Here is a 13,064-nt window from a genome sequence, read left to right as displayed (position 1 = left end):
AGCTTCATATGAATGAAAGAGTTTACCACATTAAATCTACAATTGCCTGTATAGGCTATTGTATTCTGCAGCCTCTCAAAATAAATCTACAAGCACAAGTTTTAATTCACTTTTGTAAAAGTAGAAAATAAAAAACAAGCTCACACCAGTGGTCAAGCTGGTGTTTGGAATATGGCAGCTGGTTTGTTGCTGGTAGCTAGTTAACTTTAGCCCAACATCTTAACCAAGGTGGTATTGCTAAGCAACTTCACCCAAAAAAATTAATTATACCATTTACTCACCCTCAAGACATCCAAGGTGTGTATGACTTTCTTCTTTCAGACGAACACAATCAGAGTAACATTTGAAAATATCCTAGCTCTTCCAAGCTTTATAATGGTAGTGAATGGGGGGCGAGATTTTGAAGCCCAAAAAAATGCATCCATTCATCATGAAAAATAATCCATATGGCTCCAGGGGGTTAATAAATGCCTTCTGAAGCGATCATGGGTTTTTGTAAGAAAAATATCCACATTTAAAACTTTATTAGCTATAATAACTAGCTTCCGGCAGACAGCCATACACAGCGATTTACAACGCATGACGCAATGGCGAACGTGGAAGTCCAGGGGATAGAGCAAAACAAATCAACGGTCACGAATTAGAAGTCTAAAGCGAGAATTTTTAAAGACATCATACATCTGACGTCATTCATTGCGTCAGGGGTTGCTCTTGTGACGCAAGCCGACTTGCACAGTTTGCGTAGGGTCATCTGCCGGAAGCTAGTTATTAGTAATATATAATGTATATATTTTTAATTCTTACATCTTTTTAATTCTTTGCTTCAGAAGGCCTTTATTAACCATATGGATATATGGTTAACCATATTAGCCATATGGATTACTTTTATGATGGACGGATGCGTTTTTTGGGGGGGCTTCAAAAATCTCGTTTCTCGTTCTCGTTTTTATGGAATACTGTGAATGTGCCATAATGTGCCCTGATAAACCAAAATAACTTCCATCTCACCTGCAATGACGTCTCTTCTGTTCTCTGATGACGCATTTACTGGCGCAAGGGCCGGATAACCTGTCACTCACAGATCACAGCAATAGCAAACCACAACAATCAAATCAAGTCCTACCCTACATTTTATGTTCAAGAAGACAACTTCCATTTCATGCTGACTTTAAAAAAATACCTTTTATACTCTCGACTATACAGTAGTTTTGTGATTCATGTAACTCCTCCAGGTTAGCTTAGCCTAAATATGTAAAAATATATTCAACTTTTTTTTTGCATTATAATTTTTAAAAAATTAGATTTTGATTTTAAATGTGCAAAATAAAAGTATTCTGTTCGCAAAAAATATTTGCCTGGATTTTATTTTTTTCGTTTCACATATTTCTCATGTATGATACTTTATCTCTGTTTATTTATTTAGTTTTGTTAATATATTTTTGTTGTAAAAAATGTAAATAATAATAATATTTGTTTATTGTTTGTTTGTTTGTAAGGAAATCAGCCCAACTTTTTCGGTTTCCTCGATCCATAAATGTATTTCATCAAACATTTGCAGGGTGAAGTTGTCACCTAGCACCCTGGGATGCTGTTCATATTGCAAACAAACATGGCGGAACACATGGAGCTGCAGCTGCTCTGCTGGGGAGGAGACTGGGGTCTGCCGTCCGTGCACACAGACTCCCTCGTCGTGCTGGTAACTACACGGGTTTATGTTACCGCTTGTCTTAAATATATAATCACAATGCAATATTTAATCAAGAATGCCTTTTTTGATAAACCTGTCCTAGGGTCCGGATAGCTTTATCAAGCACTGTCAAGAGTCACTTTGATAAATGAAATTGTCGTTGTAAACTGATGAATCCGTTACAGTAGCTGTCATGCAGAAAGGATTTCGACTGAATTGCGTTCCATTGGTTTGAGTGGTTGATGATAGTAAGCTAATATGTGTCGTACAGCTCCGGTTTTTATTTCTTGAAGGTCAGAGGAATAATGCTGATAGGATCTGAAGGGTATGGGATCTTTTTACTCGCTTTTCACTTAGATTAGAAATTGTATACAGTGCTTGTGTTTTGTGCTGGAGTACAGTTTTTCTTGTTTGTTTTTGCAGCTGCTTAAATCCTGCGTTCTGATAACACTTTGCATAAATGCATAATAAAAGTCCTAGTTCCAATATAGCGCTAAAGATGATGAATAATATTTAACCGTAAATCAGTCATCTATTCATCTGACATGTTTTTATTGTTCTTTTATAGGCTTATGCAAAGTTTGCTGGCGCAAAGCTTGCGGTTAAGTCTGTTGACTGGACGTGGAGGACTATTACAGGTCAGATAAAGGACTTTTTTTAGTCATGGTGTGATAGCATGTTTAATGTAGGGAAAGTCTGGAATGTCTTCGCGCATCCATAGTTTTCCAAATGTAATATTGTGAATGCTAAACATTGCTGAAGTGCCTAAAGGGGTGAGCAGCTTTTTCTAATGATAAGCTGCAGTTGACACATTTCTCTTTCCACAGCATCTGTGCCACAACTATATTATGAGGGATCCACAGTCTCAGAACCAACACAAATTCTAAACTTCCTACGAAAACAGGTTTACAGATTTGCTTCTTTTTGTGTAACATAAGTAGGGATATTTTACAGTTTGTCAGTCATTGTCGCAGAAGAACTCTGATGAATCCAGGACCCCGACGCAAAATTTATTTTGGCAAGCTGACTGTACACATTATTACACAACTTTACCTAATACATTCATACATACATGAACATAAAATATTTTTTTCAATGTATTTATATGTGATTAGCTACAGTTTATTTTTTATATTTGGGCATTCAAAAATGTTTGACCAAAGAATTTCACAACTAACTAATCGGAATCAAAGTTTTCCAGAGAGCCAACTTTTTTTTGTAAAAATATATTGGAATATACATAAAATTTTAAATTATACAAAGTATCAGCATATCCCCCTTCCCCCACCCAGATAACAATTAACAAAAACAGGAAAAAAAAGGAAACCAAATAATGCATGGTATATTTGTGACACCATTCCAAATCTTTTAATAAAGGTATAAATACAACAGTAAATTATAGTTATAATGAAGGACAGCAGTAAAAAAGAAATGATAATAAATAAAGAGTCAATAAAAAATGTCCCGTAATCCACACAGAGTTTCAATGCCGACTATGAGTTGACAGCCAAGCAAGGGGCAGATACAATGGCTTACATCGCACTACTGGAGGAAAAGCTGCTGCCAGCACTGGTATTTTATCTGCAAATCACATACTGATTTAAAATTCCTGATCCTCATAATGATGATTGCATGAATTAAGTGTTGATTTGTGTTTTAATTTGTAGCTGCACACATTCTGGGTGGACGCAGAGAACTATGCTAACCTGACCCGGCCCTGGTTTACGTCACATTCCCCGTTCCCCCTCAACTTCTTTGTTCCGGGTCGACAGGCCAGTTTGGCTTTGTCTCGCATCTTACTGACCAAAGCAGAGTCGCCATTGCTAAACATCACAGAGGTGGAGGGAAAGGTATGAGAAAACAGATCCATAATTATGTACAATCATAATTCTTACCTCAGTTACTGAGTCTTATGCATTGCATTGGATTGATCTATCCCTTTTCAATGCCATGGTGAAATGGAAATGTCTGTGGTTGCGTTTTGAGATGGAAAACAGTTTCTCTCTCAGCCCTCATGAGCAAATCTTTGGATTGTAGAAACCAGAGGATCATGAAATATGTTACACAATGAATGTGCTATTGTAGTTATTCCATCCCTCATAATAATGAATATAAAAATTGTATGGTTAGTAATAGATTTTCTTTTAGATCTACAGTGAAGCCAAAGAGTGCCTGAATTTGCTCTCCCACAGACTTGGGAACTTCCGCTTCTTCTTTGGAGACACGTGAGTTTTTCATTTCTTTTATCCTATAATATTTATCAGCTCTTTAAAGGGATAGTTCACCCGAAAATGACAATTGTCATCATTTACTCGCCTTTCTTTCTTACTGTATGACTTTCATGGAACATAAAAGAAGATATTTTGAGAAATGTCTAAAGGCCCTGATTTACTCACAGCTAAGTTCTTTTTCAATCTTCGCTTAGAGGTTAAAAAAATACCTGAGCAGCGTTGTACTGTACTATACTGCATCCTGATCCTGCTTAGAGCGGCGTTTAGATGAATATGTTAATATGTGCTACATGCTTTTCTCTTTATAACAAAATAAACGCATAACAAAAATCACAGTGGTCAGAAGACAGCTGTTAAGAAAGCATCCGATTATAGCGATGTAGATGTGTTTGCACATGCTCTGCAATTTGGTCGGTGATGTCACGTTTATTTATATAGCACTTTATACAATAGATTGCTTTAAAGCAAGCAGCTTTGCAGTATTAAAGGCGTCCTATTATACCCTTTTACGAAGTCTTGATTTTGTTTTGTTTATGCTTTCACGCTTGATTGTTTAAAAAAACACATTATTTTTCACACATTTTACATTATTACAGCACCTCTCTCCCCAGTATGGCATGAACACATTGTTTATTTCCCATTTCAATTAGCCTAAGCCCTTCCTTCCGAAATATTGAATGTCTGTGATTGACCTGTTTGGGAAATGTCACGCCCCTTCATAACCACAAGCTCTACTCAGATGTAAATATTAAGGATTGCGTCAGTTTTTTTCAAACCAATTCAAGCTTGATTCAGACTTAAGAATGGTAACAAACAAACCATGAGTAATTTTCCTAAGGGGCGGTGAACTGTCTTACAAAAGCAAGAGCTGTCAAAAGCTAAAGTTAACACAATATCAACACCTACTGTTGGCTAGCAGGCGAGTGGAGCCAAACCGCTTTGCCCTTTGTTTACATTGAGGCAACAACATTAAACTTATAATTGGAACTGTTAATAGATAACACAACTATAAATAATAAGACATACTAACAAGTTGTGATCCACAAGCAACAGATTTTCCTGACAAAGTGTAAACTGATCTGTTTCAGGAGAAGCTTTTGTGCGTAGCTTGCATTGTACTCTCTTAATTTCTGGAAGCTGTCCTCTGTAAAATGTGCAGCACACAGACAAATGTTGGGGTTATAATGTTCAGGAACAGTGTTTAATATACATTTTAACCGCTCTTAAGTTCGTCAGCCTTAGGAAGGTCAAACTAATGAGTTTTGGAAACAGGGTGGAAAAAACAGGATCTCTTTGACATGTCTTCTCTACTGCAGCTCAACCAGGCCTTGTCCCCTTTTTTTGCATATTCCGTGGGCTGAGATTATTTATATGAGGAACATTGTGACTTCAAAAGATCCGGAAAAAAACACGTTGTAGTCAAAAGTTCTTGACTCGTAGTTCTTGGAAAGTGGATGCTGTTAAATAAAATATCTCTCTTTGGAGTGGACTTTGAGCATTGTAACCTTTTTTGATATTTTTTTATGCTCAAGCAGCAACATTACACACTAACTAAAGTTGAAAAAGTGAAATAGCATAATAAGACCCCTTTAAACATGAAAAACAGTGTCAGATTTGCTTTCAGTTAGAATAAGAATTCAATTCCTACTATAAAGCAGATCTCAAGTGTATTCATTTTTTAACTTGTGTCTGACCGTGACAGACTGAACAGAAGAAATTAACCGAAGATTTCCACTCAAAAGAAGGCGGAGCCTCAGATCCACACCTACCTACTATGTAATTGCCATGGACCAATGCTATATTAAACCAGAAAACTTTTCCAGAAAGTTCACTTTGGCAAGCTGTTTTGAACACCTGAAACAAACTCCAAACGAACTTCGTTTTGGCCTGATTTTGTTCGAAATGACATCTATTCCACTCAAAGTATATTGGGGCCTTTAGTGTTATGGTGTTGGAAGTCAATGACCTACAAAACAATTATTTTAAATTGTTTTTACTGTATTTTTGATTTTGAAAACATATTCAACAAATCCTACTGACCCCAAACTTTTGTACAGTAGTGTATAACTTAAATGTAATCATCTTTACGTGTCAGCCTGAAGTTCCCTATGTTTTCTATTTGCTAGGCCTACAAGCCTGGACGCCTTTGTATTTGGCCACATTGCCCCTCTTATTAAAGCTCCTCTGCCCAGTGGGCAGCTTCAGAAGCACCTGAACCAACTTGATAACCTCTGCCAGTTCTGCAACACCATCCTTAAAAACTACTTTACCGATGCCACCACTGAGAAGAGAATGGACTGTAAGTAGTCAGCCCCTATAGTACTATATTAATAACACAGAAAATAGTATTGGTCCTGCTCTGTTCTCTTTCTTTATCTCTACTTCCATTTATTTGCTGTTGAATTATATAGAATTAAATCATTTAACCAGGCATTCATGATTCATCACCATTCCATTGCTTTCAACCCGAGACATTTGGCTCAAAGCAGATGCGAAAGACAGTTTAATAACAGCATGGTCTTGGGCCTTGTGGCTATGTCTCTTTGGCTGCACTCTGATTCTACTAATCTTTCTCCCATGTGCGTAAAAACATCTGCTTTTCTCCAGAATCAGTGTCCTTTCGTCTTTTCTTTTCTTTATCTCTGCCCTCTTGCTAGGTTCACCAACGGCTACCCATGATCCTGTCGATGCAAACCTCCAGAAACTGACACAACTTGTTAACAAAGAGTCCAACCTTATTGAAAAGGTCTTGGCTAGATCTGCTCATTCACTTCTGAATTTAATGTCTTTAGAAATTACAGTACATGGTCAAAAGTATGTGGATGCCCAAACAGTTTTTCTACTATGTATTGAAACATGCATGTTGGTATTTTCTCCTATTTGGAATTGTATATACAAGAGCATAAGTTATGTCAGACACAAATATTGAGTAATGTGGTCTGGCTCACAGTTGATGTCCCAGTTCATCCTAAAGGTGTTCAATGGGGTTCAGGGCTAGTCCAGGCCAGTCAAAGGCGTCCAACCTGAACCGTTTATTCACTTGCTCTTTACACAGGGGCATTTCATGCTGAAACAGAAAAGTCATTCAGCCGTCTGCTGAAAATGTTTGTCATAAGATATAAATTGTGTATGATGTGTAAAATTTTCACAATTATAATTGTCTTCCTTATCTTCGATAAGGAAATTTCAATTAAAATTTTTGGATGTGAAAAAGAACTAGTCTTATAATTTACATTGAAAAAACATAAATTGACATTCCCAGAATTCTCTGTGACAGCTCACATGATGGTTTTTCATTGAAATAACTATTTCTAGTTTCTAGGTTAATTATAAATAGTTTCTTTTTAGTTTTTTCTTATCATTTATTTATATATCAGTAGGGTTTTGTTACATCTAATGACCCCATGATGGTGATTTGTATTTGAGCTACTTGAAGTTACTTGTGATGAAAATTGATTCATCATATGTCTTTCTCTTTACCACTGTTTTTAAGGTGTTTGTCTGCATATTATAAAGGTTAAAAAAAGATTTTAGTAATTCGTTATATTAAAGGGATAGTTCACCCAAAGAACAATTCTGTCGTCATTTACTAATCCTCAAGATGTTCCAAACCAGTATGAATTTCTGTCTTCTGCTGAACACAAAAGAAGATATTTTGAAGAATATGGTTAAAGAAATAGTTGATGGGCCCCATTGACTTCCTTAGTATTCTTCAAAATATCTTCTTTGGAGCAGGTTTGGAAACACTTCAGGGTGAGTAAATGATGACAGAATTTTCATTTTTGAGTGAAATAACATTGTTTTAGCTAAGGAAATATATATATTTTTATTCAGTATGTTCAGTCTGTAAAACAGCTCCAGTTATGCATTTATGGTTCCCTGAGAAGGGAACGAGACACTGTGTCCTCTAGGACACTATAGGGGATGCCTCAAACGTGACTGGTATCTGTAGCATGTGTATAAACGCGACAATGTCATTTGCCGACAACAATCCATGATGTCACTAACTATGCAACCGTGTACATGTGCACCTGTATTAGACAACACCAAATTTTTGTCTGAAGGAGACGTAGACAGGCAGGCCTGATGCATGGCAATGAGACACAGTGTCTCATTACCCTTCTCAGGGAACCATGGTTACATGCGTAACCTGAGACATTCCCTTTCGAGTGGAAACTCGCACTAGAACACTATGGGGAACAAATGCCCCCCCTGCAATGCTGAGAGAATGACTGCCTAATTGGCTGTGACAAACACAAATGAGGTCTCAACGGACTTAGATGCCAGAGTCCGATTCCCGTATTCAGGTCTGACACAGAACTGTCAGTGACACTATTCCCTACGGGCAGAACCCAAGCTCTAAGCCCTGAGAATGGTGGATCTCAAAGGTCAGGTAATGCCAACCTCTTTGTCAGACATTATCTTTAGGGGAATATTGGCACAGGGAAACAATGTTTCCCCTGTCTATCAATCACAACCTAACAGAGCTTACTTAAGGGACCTGCAATAAGGGGAGACAGCTCCAACCTTAGTATTAGCTCATGAAGGGTCCACCTGCTTAGGGACCCAACATAGGGAGGCAGCTACAGCTTCATAAGATATAAGGGAGCTGCCTACTTAAGGAATTCAACATTAGGGGGAGGCATAAACCTTATATATCTAGGGGGATCTGGTTCAACCCCTAAACATCTCAGTGATTGTTTTTAGTATGAATGAATGAATGAGGCATTTATGTACTGTGCACCCAAGTATTAGCAAAAAGCTCAACCCTATCTGACCCTGTCAGCCAGCACTCCTGAATTTAAGGGTGCTCAACCAGTGAGAAGGGATGGTAACTTCTCAAAACCAGTTCTTACCAGGGCCCAGAGATGGGTTCCTCTGGGGAGCTGATGATTCAGCAAGATTACCCTCAGAGTGAGGTGTGTCCGATGCTCACCCAAGACTGTGATCCCCAACTTTGACTGGGCTCGAACCAGGGGCGATAGACCCTAATAAAGAAATCCCATAAACGAAGGGTGAACTACGCCTACTAGAGGACACTAGTAAACAGCTGCATTATGGCGCTTTTCCACTGCATGGTACGGTACGGCTCGGCATGGCTCACTTGTGGCGCTTTTCCACTGCATGGTACTGTACGGTACGGCTCGCTTCGGCTCGCTTTAAATGGTACCACCTCTGTTGAGGTACCAAGCGTACCGTACCGATACTAAAATATGACGTGGAAGCACTGTAGATCACTGATTGGTCAGACAGACAGAATCGTCACTACCAGCGTCATTGTATTTGCGAGACATCAAACCCGCTAGATTTAAATAGCCAGTAACAGCCTCCAATGTTTTAAAACTACTTGCTTGAAGAAAAAAAACTTCCAAAAAATAAATGGCTGAATCGTGGTCAGTGGACGAGAAGCGCAGACGTTCCTCTTGTTAGTTGCCGAGGAGCGGATAAACTATAACGATCAGTCATAATCCCACCCACTTTGAAGCGGTACTAACTGCAGTAGAAAAGCAACCGAGCTAAAGCGAACCGAGCCATGCAGCGCCGAGCCGAGTCGTACCACGCAGTGGAAAAGCGAAGCGAGCTGAACCGTGCCGCGCCGAGCCGAACCGTACTGAGCCGTACCGAGCTGTACCATGCAGTGGAAAAGCGCCATTAGTGTCAGCTGTGCTAGAGTCTCCGAAGTCTGCCTGAGCCGGAACAGAGCATAGAGGACCCAAAGAAAAGGTATCCCAGTGTACCCTGTGGAGTGTACCCTCCCCGTTAGCCCCTGCAATCTGAGGATCATATTGAGCTCTTGGAGCAGAGGACCTGCTTACAGAACCCCAAAGGGTAGGCCTAAGCTATCGAGCACATGAGGAAACTGCCTGCTTAGGGTGACCCGAGTGGGGAGGCTTACACAATGAACACAATGTTCTCTGAGGTTGTAGCCGCCTCCACCAGAGGCTGGGTTTAAGCAGCCGCCTCCTTTATGAGCATTTAAATTAGAGCACTTTGCTGTAGCTCCACCTAGACAGTGACATCAAGTGTGTTGGCTCTCTGTGGGTCGCTGTGATGAGCTGTCTCTTTTGAGTATGGTTTGGCCTCCTCTCGCTGTAGTCATTCTGCTGAGGCCTTCACTTTCCTGTGATCCATCTGGACAGTGATATCAAGTGTATCGGCTCTCTATGTGGCGCTGTGATAAGCTGTCTTTAAGGTTGAGTATGGTTTGGCCTTCTCTCATTCTAGAGAATCGTTCTTCTGAGGCCTCCACTCACCTAAGCTACGTCTAAACAGACATCAATTGTGTCAGCACTCTGTGGGTCATTGTGATAAGCTGTCCTTAAGGTGGAGTGTAGTTTGGCTTCCTCTCACTTTAAAGAGTCATTCTGCTGAGGCCTCCGCTCACCTGAGCTCTAGCTAGACAGTAACATCAAGTGTGTTGGCCATCTGTGAGGCTGCCTTGGTAAACTGTCTTTAAGGTTGAGTATGGTCGTTCTCCTGAGGCCTCCACTCTTCTGAGCTCTATTTCGGCAGCGACATCTACCTCCAAGGTAAGGTGAGTTGCCATCCACCTCTGTGTAGGTTCGCCTTAAGAAACGGGTAGCTCCCTTATGATAACCCTTTATGATAAACTAGGGGCAGCCAATCCCTTTTAAGGGGCTTTACTAGGCCTGAAGCAGGAGGCTCCTTTATTTATCTCCCTTCCCTGTTTCGAATTCTTTAATAACAGCTTCCCTGAAATGCAAACTTTAGCATATTTGCAAGATCGTAACTGCCTCGACCTATAGTGTGTTATTAAGCAGGCAGCTCCCTGCTTTAATTCTGCGTCCAATTCCTCCGATTTAGATCCAGAAAATTAATCAGTAGCAGTACCAGATCTAGCAAGAGGAACTTAAACAAATATATTCCTATTCGACGAATCCTGCGCTCTGCCTACAACCTCCGCCTTCGATCCCACCTTAACACAATGGCCTGTTTCAGTTAAAAAGCCAAATTCTGCCACTATAAAAGAATCATATGAGAACAGCCATGAATGCAATGTTATAATGCAGTGCCTTCAACTCCCTCGAGAGCTGAATGCTCTTGTGCAAATGCTAACTACCATCCCTCAATCCCTCAGGAAAGAACAGAAAGACAAAGCTCCTTACCTGTCTCGGCAGATAATTTTGCGAATGCATCCTACCAAGCACATTCCAGCCTCCTCGACGAGTCGAAGGCATTCCACCCAAAAGGACGTCTCGCATCCGTAGAGATTAGGGATGACGTGAATGGAGATTTTCATTGAGAAATCCTCACAATGCATGCATTCAGATCCCTAAAGAACTAAACGTGCATACTCCCCATTCATGGACTCATCAAACCCTCATTACTCAAAACTCTCTAGACGCACATGCTTCCTGAAAAAACTGCTTGGCAGAGTGTTTCTTCATGATATTCACGTTCACACGTACGCAAACAAACCGATCCAGAAGACAAGAAATTGATGACGACTAATACAGGTGCCCTTTATACTCAAGGTCACACCGTAAGTGATGTCACGGACTTTCGTCGGCCAATGACATTTTCGTGCTTAAACGCGTGCTTCAGACACACAATCACACTGGAGGTGTTCCCCATAGTGTCCTACAGAGGACGCAGTGTGAGTTCCCATTTGAATGAAAACTTAAAATGTTAATACCATATTCTTAAAGTAAAGTTCTGCCGAACACAGCTAATGTTTGTTTACCGTAAATTTCAGTTTTTTGTTTTGTTTTGTTTTTAGTGTATGGCTGTATTCGTAATTTTATTAACCTGCTAGTAATGCTGCTGAGATACAAACAAGAGGGTGTCTGCATACTTTTGGTCATGTGATGAATCTCATATCTTACACATCTTTTAAAATTGAAATTTGTCCTGTGAGTCTTATCTTTATATGTCTTCATGTCACAGATGGATGACAATCTTCGCAGCAGTCCGCAGCACAGACCGCACAGACATGAGGCCAAACCCTCGGCTATGGCCAGCGAGAGGAGTTTAACCTGAAAACCCTATCTAAGCACTGACTTTACCATTATTTATTTATTTTCCCATGGAAATTGAAATAATTTCCAAATCATATTTAAAATCTAACACACTGATTAGGTCATAATAAATTAATGCTAGTTTTTCATAATGAAGTTGCTGAAATGTCGGATTTTGTAATGCAACACCATAAAGGGCTTGTTAAATGGGCAGTCGTCATCTAATGTATGAAAGAATCATTAGTACATGTGGCAACTACATACATTATAAAAAGGAAAATGCTTACAATCGATATCTTGCGATACAAATTTTATTATTTTAAGGAGATGTAGCTTTTAGTTCAGTTGCATTGCTCTTGCTCCTGGCTGTCTTTGGCTTTCTCTTCAAATAATAAATATATAGGGAACTTTGAATGCACAAGCTTGCTTTCTAAATGCAAAGGCTTTATGTATAAGTTTTATTTTTTCAATCCTGCCCAAACACTATTACAGGTATATTATAAGCTTTACGGTTTTTAGACTGTTTCAGCTTTTATTTCATCATAGTGTTGTTTAAAATCAAATTAGGATTTTAAATTTTTACATCTTAAAGGTTCACAACAGTTACTTTAGTGCATATGGCAGGTGAAATATCATGCATGTATTGGCATTGTGCCTCATTACTGCATAACTTTCTCTTATTTTAAATGATCTTTACATTTCTCTCACTTGATTATGTAACCTTCACATTCTTGACTTTTGGTGCAAAGGGATCTTGAAATCTGATTGTGTGTACTGTGTATACATTTATTGTTCTTCAAATTCCTCGGGAGGTTTTGTACATCCAAGGAATGCCTTAAAAGTCCAGTGCTGTGTCATGCCATCTCACCTGACTTTATTTTTGATGTAATCATTATTCATCGTCTCTCAAGAAATTGTATATTTCAAAATATATTAATGTACAGCAATGTTCAAATATATGTATATATAAGTGCAAGAAAGTAAAATTCTTTGAAATAGACAATTTAAAATATGTATCTTATTATGCTGATACATTTATGTGTTCACATCAAATGTAAAACCCTCAAAAAACTGTATTTGTATAGTGGAAAGTACATCCTGACGTAACTTAAGAACTCATTTATGCTCTTTGAATGAACAATAGTAACAAATTGCACAACTTTCCGT

The 13,064-nt window shown here is 39.0% G+C and overlaps 1 protein-coding gene across 2 annotated transcripts; it reads left to right on the top strand.

Annotated features, from left to right (window-relative positions):
* Positions 1 to 1,564: 1,564 nt before the first annotated feature.
* On the top strand, positions 1,565 to 12,907 carry mtx3 (metaxin 3). Of its 2 annotated transcripts, XM_077231718.1 has the most exons (9): positions 1,565 to 1,696; positions 2,256 to 2,325; positions 2,515 to 2,591; positions 3,167 to 3,259; positions 3,355 to 3,537; positions 3,836 to 3,912; positions 6,045 to 6,217; positions 6,576 to 6,664; positions 11,827 to 12,907. In XM_077231718.1, exons 1-9 carry the CDS (start codon positions 1,586 to 1,588, stop codon positions 11,917 to 11,919), a joined length of 966 nt encoding a protein of 321 aa, XP_077087833.1. In that variant the 5' UTR covers positions 1,565 to 1,585; the 3' UTR covers positions 11,920 to 12,907. The 2 variants fall into 2 exon arrangements, with proteins under 2 accessions (XP_077087833.1, XP_077087834.1); XM_077231719.1 differs by lacking the exon at positions 6,576 to 6,664.
* The last annotated feature ends 157 nt before the right edge of the window (positions 12,908 to 13,064 follow it).

This window comes from Siphateles boraxobius, unplaced genomic scaffold, assembly GCF_051911475.1.
Source record: "Siphateles boraxobius isolate OS27281-9 unplaced genomic scaffold, OSU_SipBor_1 16, whole genome shotgun sequence".
NCBI classification, from domain to species: domain Eukaryota; kingdom Metazoa; phylum Chordata; class Actinopteri; order Cypriniformes; family Leuciscidae; genus Siphateles; species Siphateles boraxobius.
Note: the sequence above shows the minus strand (reverse complement) of the source record. Positions and strands in the feature narration are given on the sequence as shown.

Coding starts and splice junctions, on each gene's coding strand:
- mtx3 (XM_077231718.1), top strand. CDS start 1,586: ATGCTGTTCATATTGCAAACAAACATGGCGGAACACATGGAGCTGCAG. Junction 3,260..3,354: donor AAAAGCTGCTGCCAGCACTG/GTATTTTATCTG, acceptor TTTAATTTGTAG/CTGCACACATTCTGGGTGGA. Junction 6,218..6,575: donor CACTGAGAAGAGAATGGACT/GTAAGTAGTCAG, acceptor CCCTCTTGCTAG/GTTCACCAACGGCTACCCAT.